We start from the raw sequence: 18,407 nt of genomic DNA on the forward strand, positions 1-18,407 counted from the left end.
GAATAACATCCCCTAGTTGCATTCTCAGGCTCAACATATGACAGGTGCATAAGGGATTTAATAAGAAACGTTCTCTCCAGTTTGGAACGGAAAGGACTCTGTTCTCTCTTCTGTTGCTTGTGGTTTGAGATCAAGATTCAATTGAGACATTATGAATCTGTAAATAGTCAACTGATGATGGGACTGTTTTCGGGTTCAAAGGGATATTTTAGTCCTTTGTAAAACCCATAAGGTAATAAGGTACCACTATGGCAGTCCTGCGTACTTAAAATTAATTTCTTTTCAGGCCTGATGAAAAGTTCATTGTGCCAAAATGCTCATCACTTTTAACTTTAAAAGTGTTCCCAGAGGTGGCTTGGCATAGAGTGTCCAATGACTGAAATGCATATATTCTCCAAAGAGAGGTCCAGTGCTCACTTTTGTGAGATTTAGCTTAGATGAGTTCGTAGTTGGAGATAACAGAATCCAATCCTGCTAGCTCAAGAAGAAAGGGCTTTATTAAGGGATAGAGGTCACTTGCAGAATGTTTGTGAAGGATGAAGTCAGAGAATTGAGACTGAGCTTCTAGGAACAATCCCCCCAACTTAAACTGCAGAACTGAACTGCCAAGGGATGAGCTACCTTGGTCACGGTCATGGAATAAGGAAGCAGCTGCCTCAGCTGGAAGCAGCCACTGAGGAAGCAGCTCAGAGTCATGCCGCCATTTTACAAACTGTAAGATGGATGTCCCATGCCCTGCCTCTCTCCCCAAGTAGCTCAGTTCTGAATCAAGGTCTCACACTAGTGCATCTGAAAGGTAGAACCTAAACTATATCTGGCACTCAAGGCAAATGAGGGTCCAGCCTCTGCACACTAGGTGGGCTTAGAAATGGTGTTGAGTGAAGTACTCCACAGTATCTGCTGCAGTGCTTTTCACTGCCTCTCTGCTGTCCACCGATATATTAAATAACAAAGCTTATTTCCCATTCATCTCTTCTATCTGTTCATCACCCATCCACTGATCTGAGTTTTGCACTTTTGGTATTGTTTCCTTTTGTAAAAAATCTGTCACAGAATGTATCTAAAAGGGAAAGATTTAAATATATAACCACAACAGCATTATCTCACTAACATTCTAAATAATAATACCTTAATATCACATATCTAGTTAGTGTTCAAATTTTCCCAATTGTCTCATAATTCTTTTTTTAAAAATTTTATTTTATTTTATTTTCGGCTGCGTTGGGTCTTCATTGCTGTGTGTGGGCTTTCTCTAGTTATGGCGAGCAGGGGCTACTCTTCGTTGTGGTGCACGGGCTCTAGGTGCATGGGCTTCAGTAGTTGTGGCTCATGCACTCTAGAGTGCAGGCGCAGTAGTTGTGGCGCACGGGCTTAGTTGCTCCACAGCATGTGGGATCTTCCTGGACCAGGGCTCGAACCTGTGTTCCCTGCATTGGCAGGCGGATTCTTAACCACTGCGCCACCAGGGAAGCCCTCAATTGTCTCATAATTCTTAAAAACCGGTTTTGAATCAGGTTGCAAATAGCGATGGTTTGGGATATACAGCATACAGTTGGCTGATATGTCTCTTCAGCCTCTTTTAATCTACAGCTTGCTTCTCCTTTCCTCCCCTTCCTGGCCCCGTCCCCCTTCCCTTGCCTGTCTCTCTGCTCCCCATTCTTCTTCCTCCTCATATTCTCTTCTTCTTCTCCCTCTTCCTACTCTTCTACCTCCATCTCCATCTTTCTTTCCTTTTCCACTTCCAATGTGTCTGTTAAGGAAACTGGCTCATTTGTCTTACAGAGTCTCTCAGTCTGGATTTTGCTTACTGTATCCCCACATTGTCCTCTAAAATACTCGGCTGTCTCTTGTGTTTCCTATAAACAGGCACTGAGATCTAGAGGCTGATCCAATTTAGGTTTAATATTTTTGGTAAGAATACTGGAAAGGTAAGGTCGTGTATCTCATTCAGAGCCTTGCAATATCTGGTTGACTCTTTTGGTGACCTAAGCGGCCAGCCGCTGATGGTCATTGCCTATATCCATCATTTCATTAGGGGTTTGCAAAGCATTTAGATTCTAAGTTGGTCATTCCTTCCTCATTTATTAGCTTGAATACTTCCATCGTGAGAAACTGTCCCTCATCAATAATTTCGCTTTCCCAAGTTACCTTTTTTTCCCTCCTTTCTTTTTTTTTAAAAATTATTTATTTGTTTATTTTTGGCTGTGTTGGGTCTTTGTTTCTGTGTGAGGGCTTTCTCTAGTTGTGGTGAGCGGGGGCCACTCTTCATCGCGGTGCGTGGGCCTCTCACTATCGCGGCCTCTCTTGTTGCGGAGCACAGGCTCCAGACGCGAAGGCTCAGTAGTTGTGACTCACGGGCTTAGTTGCTCCGCGGCATGTGGGATCTTCCCAGACCAGGGCTCAAATCCATGTCCCCTGCATTGGCAGGCAGATTCTCAACCACTGTGCCACCAGGGAAGCCCCCCTCCTTTCTTTTTTCATTTTCTTTTTTTTCTCCCAGTTTTATTGAGATATAATTGAGTTACAGCCCTGTGTAAGTTTAAGGTGTACAGCATAATGATTTGATTTATATACATCATGAAATGGCTATCGCAATAAGTTTAGTGAATATCCATCATTTCATATGAGTACTAAATTAAAGAAATAGAAAAAATTTTGTTTCTTGTGATGAGAACTCTTAGGATTTACTCTCATAACTTTCATATATAAGATACAGAAGTGTTACCAAATGTAAAATAGATAGCTAGGGGGAAGCAGCTGCATAGCACAGGGAGATCAGCTCGGTGCTTTGTGACCACCTAGAGGGGTGGGATAGGGAGGGTGGGAGGGAGACGCAAGAGTGAGGAGATATGGGGATATATGTGTATGTATAACTGATTCACTTTGTTATACAGCGGAAACTAACACACCATTGTAAAGCAATTATCCTCCAATAAAGATGTTTAAAAAAAAAGATACAGCAGTGTTAATTATCTTTATCATGTTGTACATTCCATCCGTAGCACTTATTTCTCTTATAACTGGAAGTTTGTACTTTAACTGCCTTCCTCCGATTCCCCGTCCCCCTACCTCTGCCTCTGGTAACCACAAATCTGACCTCTTTTTCTGAGTTTGTTTGTTGGTTTGTTTTTGAAGTATGACTGACCTACAATACTGTGTTCGTTCCTGTTACACAACATAGTGATTTGATATTCCTATACATTTCAAAACGATCACCACGATGTCTGGTTACAGTATGTCCCTATACAATGATATTATATAGGTATCGACTATATTCCCCATACTGTACATTTCATACCCATGACTCACTTATTTTGCAACTGGAAGTTTGGACCTCTTAATCTCTCTCACGTATTTCTTTCCTCCCCACCCCTTCTACTCTGGCAACTACCTATTTGTTCTCTGTATCTATAACTCTGTTTCTGTTTTCTGTTTGTTCATTTGTTTTTAGTTTTTTAAAGATCAACATGTAAGTGAAATCATACAGTATTGGTCTTCCTCAGTCTGACTTTTTTCACTTAGCATAATACCCTCTGTGTCCATCTATGTTGTCACTGATGGCAAGATTTCATTCTTTTATGTCTTAGCAATATTCCATTATATATCTATATCACATCTTCTTTATCTGTACATCTACTGATGGGCACTTAGGTTGCTTCTGTATCTTGGTTATTGTAAATAATGTTGCAGTGAACCTGGGGGTGCATATATCTTTTCTAATTAGTGTTTTCATTTTCTTTAGGTAAATACCCATGAGTGGAATTGCTAGATTATGTTGTAGTTCTTTTTTATTTTTTTTGCGGTACGCGGGCTTCTCACTGTTGTGGCCTCTCCCGTTGCGGAGCACAGGCTCCGGACACTCAGGCTCAGTGGCCATGGCTCACGGGCCCAGCCGCTCTGCAGCATGTGGGATCTTCCCGGACCAGGGCACGAACCTGTGTCCCCTGCATCGGCAGGTGGACTCTCAACCACTGTGCCACCAGGGAAGCCCTGTAGTTCTATTTTTAATTTTGGGGGGAATCTCTATACTGGGGGGAATCTCTGTATCTGCACCAATTTACATTCCAACCAACAGTGCATGAGGATTCCCTTTCTCTACATCCTTGTCACACTTACTTGCTTTTTTTTGATAACAGCCATTCTCACTGGTGTAAGGTGATATTTCACTGTGCTTTTGATTGGCATTTCCCTGATGACTAGTGATGTTTAGCATCTTTTTATGTGCCTGTTAGCCATCTGTATGTCTTCCTTGGAAAAATGTCTATTTAGATCCTCTGCCCATTTTTAAACCATGTTGTTTGTTTTTTGAAGTTGAGTTGTATGAGTTCTTTGTATATTTGGGATATTGACCCCTTGTGAGAGACATCACTTGCAAATATCTTCTCCCATTCAGAAGGTGGCCATTTTGTTTTGTTGGTAGTTTCCTTCACTGTGCAAAAGCATTTTAGTTTGATATAGTCCTATTTGTTTATTTTTGCTTTTGCTTCCCTTGCCTGAGGAGACATATCGAAAAAAAAATTATGAAGACTGATGTATGAGAGAGTACTGCCTATGTTGTCTTCTAGAATTATTATGGTTTCGAGTCTTACAATTAAGTATTCAATCTATTTTGAATTTATTTTTGTGCATGGTGTGAGAGAGTAGAATCTTTTGCATGTAGCTGTTCAGTTTTCCCAGCACCATTTGTTGTTTTTTCACCAGTGTGTATTCTTGCCCCTCTGTTATAGATTAATTGCCCATATAAGTATGAGTTCATTTCTGGGTTCTCTGTTCTGTTCCATTGATCTATGTGTCTGTTTTTGTGCCAGTACTATACTGTTTTGATTACTATAGCTATGTAGTATAGTTTGAAATAAGGGATTATGATACCCTCTAGTTTTATTTTTTCTCAAGATTATTTTGGCTATTCGAGGTCTTTTGTGTTTCCGTGCAAATTATACAATTATTTGTTCTAGTTCTGTGAAAAGTGACATTGGTATTTTGATGGCAATTGCATTGAATCTGCAGATGGCTTTGGGTAGTATGGTCATTTTAACTGTATTAATTTTTCCAACCCATGAATATGGTATATCTTTCCATCTGTTTGTATCATCTTCAGTTTCTTCCATCAATGTCTTATATTTTTCTGAATACAGGTCATCTGCCTCCTTAGGTAGGTTTATTCCTAGATATTAATATTTTATTCTTTTTGATGCAATGGTAAATGGGATTGTTCCTTGAATTTCTCTTTCTGATCTTTTGTTGTTGGTATATAGAAATGCAACAGATTTCTGTGTATTAATTTTGTAACCTGCAACTTTACCAAGTTCATTGATGAGTTCTAGTAGTTTTCTGGTAGCATCTTTAGGATTTTCTATGTATAGTATCATGTCATCTGCAAACAGTGACAGCTTTACTTCTTCTTTTCCGATTTGGATTCCTTTTATTTCTTTTTCTTCTGATTGCTGTAGCTAGGACTTCCAAAACTATGTTGAATAAAAGTGGCAGGCATGGACATCCTTGTCTTAATCCTGATTTAAGAGGAAATGCTTTTAGCTTTTCATCATTGAGTATGATGTTAGCTATGTCATATATGGCCTTTATTATGTTGAGGTATGTTTCCTCTGTAATATTTAATCTACTTTTGATTCCTTCTAGTGTACTTTTCATTTCAGAGAGTGTTTTCTTCATCTCTGGTTGGTTGTTCTTTATATTTTCTCTTTTTAAAAAACTTTTAATTTTCACTCTATACATTCAATCTTCACCTGAGTTCTTTGCATCTCTTTATGATCATTACCTTGAACTCATTATTGATTGAACTCATTATTGGGTTGATTGCCTATCTGTACTTCACTTAGTTCTTTTTATGGGGTTTTTTCTTGTTCCTCTGGATCATAGTCCTCTGTTGCCTCATTTTGTCTAATTTGCTATTTTTATTCCTATATATTTGGTAGGTTGGTTATGTTTCCCAACTTTGGAGAAGTGGCCTTTTGTAGGATACGTCTTATGCATTCCAGCAGCACATTCCCGTCTGCTTATCAGAGCTATATGCCCTAGGGATGTCCCCTATGTGGGCTGCATGGGTCCTTCTGTTGTGCCAGGCTGACTACTATGGGTGGTCTGGTGTGACTGGCCCCTGGTCTGGTTTATTGCCAGTATCTGCCTTGGTGGAGACTGCCAGCTGCTGCTTGGTGGGGCTGGGTCATGAGGTGACTGGCTGTGGAGCCCCAAGCGTCCTGGGGCTAGTGTTGCCCACTGTGGGGAGCAGCTGGGTTCTGTAGTGTGTGGTTCCAGATCTAGTGTCAGCCTGCTGGTGGGCAGGGCCTATTCCTGACATAGCTGGCTGAAGAATCTGGAGTTTCCCCAAACTGGTGCTGGCCTGCTGGTGAGTGTGGGTAGATCCTTGGGTGGCTGGCTGAGGGGTCCAAGGTATCTTGGAGCTGGTGTTGGCAGGCCTAGGCTCAGTGGTCTGGGACTAGTGTCTGCTCACTGATGGGTGGAGCCAGGCCCTGGGGGTCCTGAAGCTGGTGTCAGCTCACTAGTTGCTGGGGTAGATCCCAGGGCTGCTGACTGAGGAGTGCAGGGTGTCCCACAGCTGGTAGTGTCCTGCTGGTAGGCAGGACTGGGACCCAGGAAGTCCCGGGGCTGGTACTGACCTGCTGGTATGTGGGCTGGATCCTGACTTGGCAGGCTGCGGGGCTGTGTGGTCCTGGGGCTGGTGTCCACCTGCCGGTGGGTGAAGACCGGTCCTGGAACTAGTACCAGTCCACTAGTAGGTGTAGCCGGGTCCCAGTGTCTCTGCCTACTGGACCCTAGGGGTCATAGAGTTGCTGTATCAGCCCATTGTTGAGTGGGGCTGGAACCCAGGGGCTCCTTGGTCTGGTGCCATCCCACCAGTGGTGGAACCAGGTGTCAGGGTCTTTGGCTGCAGGGCTCTGGGGGTCCCAGTGCTAATGTTGGCACTCTGGTTGCAAGGTCAGTCCCAGGCCCTCTGTTGGACAGGGCTGGGTAGCAGGGCAGCTGTGGGCTTAAGGGATCTTAAGGCAGCCAGCCTGATGGTAGGTGAGGCTGTGTTTCTGCCTGACAGGTTGCTTGGCCTGAGGCATCCCAGTATTGCTGCAGAGAGGCTATTGGGTAGGGCTGGGTCCCAGAGCTAATAAACTAAAGGATTCCAAAATAGCACTTACCAGCCCAGTGTCCTTATGGTAGTATGAGCTCCCCCGATCGGCTGCTGCCCATGTGTATGTCCCCAGCGTGAGCTCCAGTTGCCTCCTGCTTCTCTGGGAGACCCTCCAAAATCAGCAAGTGGGTCTAACCTAGGCTCCTTTCACATTACTGCTGCTGACTTGGGTCTCAGAGTGTGTGAGATTTTGTGTGCACCGTTTTAAGAGTGGCATCTCTATTTCCCACAGCCTTCTGAGTCTCCCAAAAGTAAGACCTGCTGGCCTTCAAAGCCTGTAGGACTCCTGGGCTGGGGAACCTGATGTGGAGCCCAGACCCTTCATTCCTTGGGGAGAAACACTGCAATTTTAATTATTCTCCCATTTGTGGGTCGCCCGCCCAGCATTATGGGTCTCGACTATACCACGACTCTGCACCCCCTACCCATCTTGTTGTGGTTCCTTCTTTATATCTTTATTTGTAGATCTTTTCTGATAGCCTTCCGCTCTTTCTCATCAATAGCTGCTCTGTAAATAGTTGCTCCTTTCCCTAAGTTACCTTTGTACAGCAAAAGAAGAGTGCATTCTTACTCTTTCTTGATCCTTCCTCCCACTTCCTGTTTTTTTCTTACCAGTTTTCAGAAAAAAACAAACTAGTTCCCTAGCATCTTTTAAAGGTAATCAATGAGATTTTTAAAAATTTCATTATGACATCATGAATTTAAGCAAAATTGATTTGCTTATCTACTGCAGTTATTTTTTAAATTGCTCAAATTGACCCATTTTTGGCTAGTGGGAAACTCTAGTTCTTTTTGAAACAATTATAATCATCTCGATGACTTCCTTGATTTCTGGTATGAAAAAATATTTCAGATTTATGTGTTTCCTGGCCCAGACCCAAAACCAGCCATTTCGTCAAGGATCTCTTTTTCCTTTTAGCAAGGAATTATATTTAGAGACCACAATCTGGGTGCTATATGAAATACTATATGGTTTTTAAAAGTAATTTATTCTTCAATTATTCCAAGAATTAAAGAATGAAAAAGGATGTGACCAGAACCTAGTTGCAGGGCAGGAATAAAGAGGTAGACACAGAGAATGGACTTGAGGACATGGGGTGGGAGGGCGAAGCTGGGGCGAAATGAGAGTAACATTGACATATACTCATTACGGAATGTAAAATAGTTAGCTGGTGGGAAGCAGCCGCACAGCACAGGGAGATCAGCTCGGTGCTTTGTGACCACCTAGAGGGGTGGGATAGGGAGGGTGGGAGGGAGGCTCAAGGGGGAGGGGATATGGGGACGTGTATATGCATATGGCTGATTCACTTGGTTGTGCAACAAACTAACACAGTTTTGTGAAACAATTATACTCCAATAAAGATCTGTTTAAAAAAAAAAAGCAATTAGCATCAAGCCTTTTAAGGCCCCTATTCTGTAGGCATAAGTAAAATGAGAGAATTCGTAGTGCTAGAATATTGGTTAACGTTTGAGGAGTTGGGCATTTGGGAGAATCTTCCTCAGTGTTAGGATGTTAAGAGACAGAGGACATGATTTGCTTCATCATCTGCTAATGAGGAGAGAACACATGACTTGTCTGTGCCCAGAGGCTGCCATGCCAGGGCCAGAGTTGAAGTGATGTAGACAGCAAGAGTTTGGTGAAAGGTAAGCAGTCTTGTCTGGGAATCTGGGGACTTGGGCTCACATCCTGGAATAATTATTGTTTAGTCATGCTCACTTTTAACCATCCTTTCCTGTTCTGGAAGCCCTTTAACCTTTCTGTGTGTGTTTGCTCATCTGTAAAATGGGTAGAACATGAGTGAGTGTCTTGGGGTGATGAGTTGAGAAGGACAGCCATCCTTATCCTAGCAAACAGGATTTGTCTGATGGTCATTCAGACAGAAATAAAATACACGCATGAAATATTTACAATGATTACGTCTTCCCCTCTCCTCAAGGTAGTCTATTTCTGGCTGTAGGAGTCAGCTGTCTTGATGGGCACCACAAGTCCCCTTGGCCCAACATTTTTCCTTCACTGACTCTGCCACGGTGCTTGGAATCTCCTTGATTCTCAACCCCTTAGTGTTCAGGAATGGGCCTTCAAATGTTGTCTGGGAGAAATGATATATTATGCCATGATTATCTACTGAAACCCCGGTTAAAATGATTTTCGCTGACCCAACCGTGGGACACCTAGGTAGTCTCAGTGGGAATGAGCTTGGCGTGGCTCCTTCTTACAGGGAGAAAGATGGCTGGAGAGGTCCAGAAGAGACCACATTTTAGATCACAGGGCCAGTTTAGAGGACCTCCCACGTAAGGAAGAAGGATGGGAGAAGGAAATCCAATGGCAGGTCACTAGTGGCTCTCTGTTGTTTCTATTTTACCTTGATTTTATTTTGGAGAACTGTCCTTCCCTCTTTGGGTATGGTCTTTTTAAATATCCTCTCAATGGAAGGGATAGGTATATGATCTGAGCTAGGTCAGTCAGATGCTGTCTTTTATTTTTTAATTTTTTTATTATTATTTTTAAAGCCTTTATTGAAGTTGTTACACTATTGCATCTGTTTTATGTTTTGGTGTTTTGGCCGTGAGGCCTGTGGGATCTTAGCTCCCCAACCAGGGATTGAATCTGCAGCCCTGGAATTGGAAGGTGAAGTCTTAACCACTGGACCGCCAGGGAAGTCCCCAAATGCTGTCCTTTAGGAACTGAATCCAGAGTGGAACAAGGTAAAGACCTAAAGTAGTTGGAGAGCATCCATCTTGATGACGAAGCCCTGAAGAGATGGCTCAGTAGAGCCTGCCACGTAGACCCTCAGAGCTGACCTCTGGCCTTCCTGAGCCTCTGCATCTTCAACTTCTTTTGCTGCTTTCTAGTGAATTTTCTTCTCTTTTTCCCCAGCTGCCTTAAGTTAGCTAGATTTGGTCTCAGAATTCTTGGTGTCAGGCAACAAACATATTTGCACGAAAAGAAAAAACAACTTGTCTAATACCATAATTTAACCTGTTCCCCTCTTTTGTAGCAGAGAGGTAGCTAAGACACGTTACTAAATGCCCTATCTGAAAGTACTTTAATATTTCCATTGGAACTTTGGGGCTGGTCTCTCTTAAAACTCTGTGTGGAATTCAGCAGCCGATGTGGTCTTCTTTAAATTGCTTCCCGGATAGTTTGGATTTACTAGGAAAAAAGGAGGACTTTGGTCTATTTATTTCTCTCTTTGTCTTCTGTGGGCCATTGCTTAACTTCATGCTGTTATACAGTGTACATTCTCTGAGATAAGCTAAAACATTTTATTTTCCTCATTACAGAAATGCTACGTGGCTGTCATAGAAAATGTCAAGAATCAAAAAGATGAAAACAAAACTCACCCGTGATCTTATCACCAGATAATTGCTTCTTAACATTTTTTGCTGTATTTTCTTACAGTCTTTATGATCACACACATATAAATAATGTATACTTTACAAAAATGGGATCATAATGTTTTGCAAACTTAATTTAATGACATGAAAAAATTACTAAATATTATTTCCTTCAATATAATTTTTAATGTTGCATACACTCTTCCCTTTTGTATACTCATTATTCACATTCTTAGTTCATCTAAAACTTTGCATTCTTTTTATACATGAGAATCTAAAAGTTCACTTTTCTGTTCTGAAATTATTGTAAATGTTGCCTAGTGGGGCCCATAGCCCACACTAAGCATACATTATCACTTCCTCTTGAGCACTGGTGGAGTGGCCAGGGGTAAATAAAGCAGGTGCTTTTTTTTTTGTGATCCAGGTTGGAGCTTTGCACAGACCTTGTTGTGCTGGAAGAGTTGTGTTGAACTCTGAAATGTCCTTCAGCCTGGCAGGCCTTCTGCAACTCAGTACCTCACTATCAGGCTGTCCCAGGGGAGAGTTCGCTAGTAAGTCATGTGTTATCAGTACACTTTAATCTCTTCCATATGCCAAACCCACAAAGCTATGCTCGTGGGAACTCTAACTCTCCTGGACATGACTGTGAAAATCTTTCCTCAGTAGGTTTCAGGAAGTGCTAAGAAATCCCAGCCAAGCGGTGTTCCAGAGGAAGGGGGACACGATTCTGGACCAGAGGAAGGGGGACACGATCCTGGACCATCATTTGCTTTACCAGGATACACAAGTTCTCCTGAGTGGTTGAATCAGGTAAGAATGCCTGTATTATCTTGGAGAAGGAGAGAGGGATCTTGAATCACCCCATTGTCTCAGAGATCTTGATGAAACCTCATTTGCTTAGATTTGGAAACCCATTTTGCCAAAATATTACTTTTTACTGTCACAGTCTTGAAAAATGGGGGACCTCAGGGTGGTAAAGATCTAACAAGTGGCTTGTTATGGTGTCATTAGAACCTCACTGTTGACCTTGCAGGATTATGCTAGATTAAGTGGGAACTATTTAAATATGTACAGTCCTTTAAAATGTAATCATTGGTTCAGCTCTCCAAGGTACATTTGCCTTCTGAAGGGAGATATAAGGCATTTGCTTTCATGTTTAAATTCAGATTCTAGTCATTTACGAGAAATAGTGCTAATGGTTTCAAAAAGAATGGTAATATGCTGGTGGTAATTCTGGCAACTAAATAGAGTGGTGAAATACACGAGGTACGTGGTTGTAATCCAAGTAGGAGGTGGAAATGCTAATGTTAAATCGAGTGCCATTGTTGACTTGTGTAAAAGGCCAGTGGTGACAGCTAGTTCAGCAGAGCAAAACCAGCAAAAAACTAACAAACAAACAAACCCAGACACACATGCATACACATATATTTCATATCATGTCTGTCACATAGGCTCTTACCACATAGCCACATTTACATACGTCATCTGCATGTACACGCTTTGGGGTTGAAGGGTCCACCTGTCAGTCATCCATTTTTAATAGCCTTATTTGTGCAAAAGCTGTCTCAGCTGGCAGGAAGGCTCACAGAAACCAAAGCTTTGGGCAAGAACTAGGTCTACAGGGTTTGAAGTTTGCTACTGAAACAATAGCTAATGACTAGTAAACCTTTTTGACTCATCGAAGTTTCAGAGACATATCTTACATGTGCTTTCTGACTCAGGGCTGATAGTGAAAGTTGTTTTGCCCTAAGTTTGAAGCTGTCCCTACCGATGGTGGTGAAGGTGATCATGCTGGTGATAAATGGCTGAGGAACGCCTGCTAACAAAAAACTAGGAAATAGGGAAGATGTTCCAGGCTCTTGGTCCTCTCCCAGTTCAGCCCTACCTCTGAAGTGTTTGCTGCCAGACTGATATTTAACCTTTAGTCTGTGGATTGCAAAATAAAATGACTACGAAGACCGGATAGATAAGGCCTACTGGGTAGGGGCAGTGGCCGGTTGGAGAAGGGCTGCCGCATCTAAAGGGAACAGCAGCTACTAAGTTTTACAAAACTCTTGGTGCGTGGGAATGCTGTCTCTGTGTTGCCATATTTTACAAAATATTTTGAAAGAAAACCGAAGTTTCATATTTGTAAAAGTAGATTCTATTTTTACAGATAAATTGTAAGCTCTATCTTTTATCTTGTTGACTAAGTCACATTGAAATGAAAAATTGGGCCATACTAAATACATCTGTTTGTTGCCAATATACAGCTCTTGGGGGTAGCAGCATCTTAGCCACATCTTAGCCATTTGTGGGGCAAGTCTTGGGGCCAAAATCCCATCTCACTGCTCAAGCTTCCTTGAGGTTAAGAAAACGGACTCTAAAGTTCCCACCTGTGATCCGTGATTCTTTAATACAAACTCATATAAACTCTCCTTAATGCTGCTGAGGAGCACAGAGTCTTTGCTATTTTAGAACCTAATGATAAATGCTGACATTCTGAACGCTTATCACATTCCATGAAACAAACTATTACTGTGTCATCTTGTCTTATTTTTATAAAACCTCTATGAGATAGGTACTAAAATTATCATCATTGTCACATCCCTATTTACAGATGGGGAAACTGAGGCTCAGTGATGGGGATGATTTTCCAGGGTCACCTAGTAAGTGGCAGAAATGAGATTTGAACTCTGGCACCAGACTTCAGAATGCAATTTTTAACCATCATATTATCCTTTCTCATGCTACATTATGTGAGTTTTCAGCTTCTGTAGTCCCTCTGAGTTATGATGAATTCTACTCCGAAAATATCTTAAGGAATCTGTAAGGACATTTTCTGCTTTTGTAGCACACAAGGGCCATTGTCTTTATCCTCATACTTCAACATGGGATTTGCAGAATGTGTGGGATCCTCCTGACCACTGAAGAGGGAAATTTTACAAATGCCTGGCTTGAGATCAGAGATGCCAATCTCCTTTTCCATGCCCTTTTCTATTCAGGTAGTAATTGAAAGTTAGAACAGGAAGTTTAAAGGCCAAAGGTCCGTTTCACCTCCTTGTGGACAAGATACTTAGTCCATGGCCACAAAGTAAAGCCCTAACCCCAGCAAGCTTTCTCACAAGTACAAGCCATGTGGGTACATCAGTTATCCCTGTTGACAGAAATGCTCCAATCTAGACCCATGTACAGAGAGCATCACTGCTATAAATGAAAGCAGTATGATGTATCCAAGGAATACAGATAGGTTTTAGCTTAGCTGCCAATGCCAAATGATGGGTGGTGGCTTCCAGCATGAGCACTGTGCTGAGAAGCGTTTGGAAACCCCATGTGAATTCATCAAGGAGTGCTGTAATTGACTGGTCTTTTCTTCCACAGGCTTGGGATATGGACCTAGTGGCAAATATGTCCTGTACTTGGTATTCTTGGTATAGTCTATTCATATGAAAGAGCTAAGACATCTTAGCCTCGGACAGCTTGAAGCATGTGTATTTTAATTTGTTATTCTGTCTTTTTTCTGTCTCTTCTGCAGTTGTTCTTCTGTCTCTGCTTTTCCTCAGGAGAAATGGCCAAATGTACCTTTTCCACATTAGAGATATTCCTGATTTTCCTCTTTGTGATGATGACAGGGATCACGGTGGCTCTTCTCAGCCTGTTGTTCGTCACCAGTGGGACCACTGAAAATCACACAGGCAAGTATCATGGGTTCTCTTGTATGCTATTCCCAGCCTGTAGGAAATTTCTTCATTCTGGGGGACATCAAGGCAAGAAACAGTGTCTGCTGATAATGCTGCTAACAGGGCAGTTCAATATGTACTTAAGCAGCCTGGGACGGTTATCTAACCTTTACCGTAGTTGCCCTTTATGCATTGATAGCAGTTTTTATCAAGTTTACCTTTGGCCCAAATAGCCAGGGCTGCATTCTGACATGCACTTATTTGTCTCACTTTTCCACTGATCTAAGTACAGCTCAGGATTCTTCAAGGCCCAGTAATGTGAGCTTTTACCCTGAGCCTCTTCTTTTTCTCTTTGCCTCCTTTCTGGCATCATCTTCTCTAGGGGGTGGGGGGCAAAAGGAGAAGGAAAGACCCACTGAATGTCAATTAGCCTGTGAAAGCTTTAGAGAAGGGGATCTTGAACTCAAATCGCATGAGGGCCAATCAAGTTCCATAAATGGGGTGGGGGGCATGGCCCAGGGTGGGGACAGGTGTCTCTCTGGTGAAGAGGATCCACGGGCCCTCCTGAGTGCCAGCTGTTTTTTGTCATGATGTCACATCGACTCAGCCCTTCTGAGTTTTCAAGGGAAGCTGGAAATTGGGGGAGGCGGTTTAGACATCTGGGGTTTTTTTTTCCTGATTTTTTTTTAAATGTTGGAAATTAACTTAGTTTTTGAAAACCACCTAGGCTAAATTTACAGGCAATATCGCGTCCATGGGAGCCTCTCCTTTGATGATAGGTTATATACCTGATAAACAGTAGGGAAGACAGGTGGGGACTGAATGCTTTCACCAAAGTAAAGGGAGGGCTGGCCACAGGCCCAGTGGAGAAGGAGAGGCAACATTGTTCACCTTGGTTTTCTCTTTCGTGGGCTCTTCTCTTTTCTAATGTATTCTCTACCTGTCCCTATGTTTTTTTGTTTAAAGACGTATTTATTATTTATTTTATTTATTTTTGGCTGTGTTGGGTCTTCATTGTGGCACACAGGATCTTCATTGAGGCATGCGGGATCTTCATTGAGGCATGAAGGATCTTTCGTTGCTGCGTGCGGGCTCTTCGTTGTGGTGCGCGGGCTTCTCTCTAGTTGTGGAGTGCGGGTTTTCTCTCTCTAGTTGTGGCGCGTGGGTTCCAAAGTGCTTGGGCTCTGTAGTTTGCGGCGCGCAGGCTGTAGCTGAGGCATGTGAGCTCAGTAGTTGTGGCGCGTGGGCTTAGTGGCCCCGTGGCATATGGGATCTTAAGTCCCTGACCAGGGATCGATCCCGTGTCCCCTGCATTGTAAGGTGGATTCTTTACCACTGAACCACCAGGGAAGTCCCTGTCCCCATGTTTTGAATTCACTGCCCACAGACCCAGAGAAACAGAGATCCTCTTTTCTGGGAGCGGGCAGAATGAGTTTTAGACTGCTAGAAATGAAAGAATGCATAGGACTTAGTTTTCTCTTTTAAAATTAGAGAATCCGGAGCCTGAGGCTCAGGGAGGTAATTAATAACTACAGTCACTATTTTCATAGTAGAAGTTGCTATTTATTGAATGGTTACTTTGTGTCAAGCACTATGGTAAACAGTCTATGTAAATTTCTCATTTAATCCTCACAAACTCCCATAAAGGTAGGTGCTAGCCTTAGTACTGCTTTACAGCTCTGAGTCTCTGAGATCGAAAAGAATCCTTTGGCTATGTGACTAGATTTGGCGTTGGTTGGCGCTACATTCCTACATTGGAACAAATGAGGCAATAGCAAAGGTGCCTGATTCCTTCCTTGCAATACTTGATGTCTTGTAGAAAACGTGGGCTTGGGGATGGGAAAACATGAATTCTAACTACACTTAGAATGTGGATGAAAGAGCTGCAGATTCTGAGTTGGAGGATCTGGGTTAGGCACCTGATTCATCATATGCTCTCCATGAAATCTTGCTTAAGTCATTTCTCTGGGTTTCAGTTTTCTCATACGTAAAATGGAGGAGATTGGATTATGTGATCTCTAAACTTTCTTGAGCTCCAAAATTCTGGAACCCAGAAGAAGTCTTCTGTTCATCTCTCGCCTAAATACTTTCTGACCACTAATGCACTGTGACACTGACATGTGTTGCTGTTGTCTGGGGTGGAAACAAACAAATAAAATATATAAGTAAGATGTCTAAATATGTAAAAAAACAAAGCTGTATGCCGGCCATCGCTTTAAATTTTGAATATGTATTAACATATTTATTGTCAATCAACCCTCGGAAGTAGGGTATTATTATCTTCTTGTTATGAGAAAGTTATGTTACTTTTCTTCATAGATGAGAAAAGCTGAGGTAAAACAGGTTAAGTTATTTGTTCGGCTAGTAAATGATAGAGTTAGTTTTCAAACCCGGGCTGTTTCTGGCACTTGCTCTTTTAGTCTCTATCCCATTCTGCATCCTTTGATATTCATGTGTGTGTGTGATGTTGATGTAGAATATATGTATTAATATGCATACATATAGGTGATATGAGAATAATTAAAATAAACAGAACTATGGTGTAGAGTGATCTAGGTTGCATTAAGAATAGAAGATTTAGAAGGTCGAGGAGGATAAGAGCAGGTAGAGACAGCCGGGGTGGCATCCTGAAGGTGAGGGGTTAAGCTGGATCTGGCTGTGATGGAACCGCACCTACTCTGAAGGGGTAGAGGAGACTGATTGAGGGACCAGAAAGGGGTAAGGTCTCTGGATGGAGAGAGTGGTAGACACAGATCCCCAGAGGCTGGATTTAGTGGGCTGTGTGCCAGGAACCTGGCACCTGATTCGTTTGGCTGGAATAGAAGTGCAGGGTGAGTGAATGAAGAGTGACAGGTTAGACAGGAAGGGCTTGTGAGGAGAAGTTGAAGGACATTTGACAGAGAGCTTGACTGTTAGGCTGAAACATCTCCACTCCGTGAAAAGGATCCTCCTTGGGATTACGCTATAAAACATGTTCCTGAGATGTTTCTCACCGTGTATGTTAGATGTAAGAGAATATACAAAGGTTCATCCTTAGGAACCCGAATCTGTGTGTTCTAAGTGATGCTGACAAGTGCATGGGCTGAAATGTTGTTTCTTAAATATCTTACTGTTTTTTGATTCAGGTTTTCCAACCACCCAGATCCCTCCAGCCACCCACCCTCCAGCCACCCAGGGCCCCACAGCCATCCAGGCATCTCCAACACCCAGCACCCCAGAGCCTACTCTATTTCAGAACTTCAGTGGCTACCATATTGGTGTTGGGCGAGCTGACTGCACGGGCCAAGTAGCAGATATCATTTTGGTAGGTAAATCATGGGATCCTTGAGGAGACTGTGAAACAGGTAACTTTATTATTTTGCACCCTGTATTTATTCCTAAATATTATGTCATAATCTCCTTCTCACTTTTTATTGACTTCACTGCTGTCTGACATCATGGATATTGTACTATGAGGAAGAGGGGACCTTTTATTTAACCACAACTCCCTTGTAAACTCAATTGGCCTTTTTTTGTGAGTGGAAATGTCAAGGTGGACGAACTCCAATACTACAGGGGATGGGCAGGTACCATAAATGACCGAAGAAGGCCAGTGTAAGATGATAAATGTCTAGTAAATCCTCAGTTTTTTGGGGGGCAATAGAAAGTGGTGGTGACTGTGGTACAAGTAGAAAGTTGCATGGCTTTAGCTGATTGTTCCCATGTAAGGGTGTGGATCTAGGACTGCCCTACCTTACAGTTTTCTCAAGAGAAGCCAGAATATTTATGGATTGAAGATCTGAGGATTTAAGTCTCTCCATTGGAAAATGGAAGCAACTCTAGTTAAAACTGGAAATCTAATGTGGGCCAACAGTGTGTTAGCCAAGTAAAACACTTCTCTGGATCAGTTGTGGCTAGGGGCTGCTGGCATGCAACTTCCGGGCTGTGACGGTAGACACACATTTCTAGCCACCCTTCACTAGGTAACCAGAGCAGGAGGTTGCCTGATGGGATTTTTCTGTCTCCTACCAAATAATCTTTAGACTCTAGGAATTATTCCCTGTTGTCTGTTCTGAAAAGCGACTCTGGAATGTAAACCTTAAATGACCACTCACATGAGAGGGAAAACAAGCAGTAGAGGGACCATGCTGAAGACCCGGGTGCAGCTTTTATGGGCGGGCTTCATGACGTGGTGAGAGAGGGGCTTCAAGATAGGTGTATTTGATTTGACTTGGCTGAGGGAGGGACAACATGATAAAAGCCAGGGGGAG

The 18,407-nt window shown here is 42.6% G+C and overlaps 1 protein-coding gene across 3 annotated transcripts in view; it reads left to right on the forward strand.

Moving 5' to 3' along the window:
• LOC132439838 (putative neutral ceramidase C) overlaps positions 1 to 18,407 on the forward strand; it is a 125,091-nt gene that overhangs the window by 33,718 nt on the left and 72,966 nt on the right. For 2 of the 3 annotated variants that reach the window (XM_060034558.1, XM_060034560.1), the window contains exons 1-2: positions 13,958 to 14,172; positions 17,283 to 17,461. In XM_060034558.1, coding sequence (XP_059890541.1) covers positions 13,965 to 14,172; positions 17,283 to 17,461 — 387 coding nt within the window. In that variant the 5' untranslated portion in view covers positions 13,958 to 13,964. Of the gene's footprint in view, positions 1 to 10,922; positions 11,050 to 11,161; positions 11,309 to 13,957; positions 14,173 to 17,282; positions 17,462 to 18,407 lie in introns of those variants that run through there. The other variant, XM_060034559.1, reaches the window with a different exon arrangement.

This window comes from Delphinus delphis, chromosome 16 (assembly GCF_949987515.2).
Source record: "Delphinus delphis chromosome 16, mDelDel1.2, whole genome shotgun sequence".
In the NCBI taxonomy this organism is placed as follows: Eukaryota; Metazoa; Chordata; class Mammalia; order Artiodactyla; family Delphinidae; genus Delphinus; species Delphinus delphis.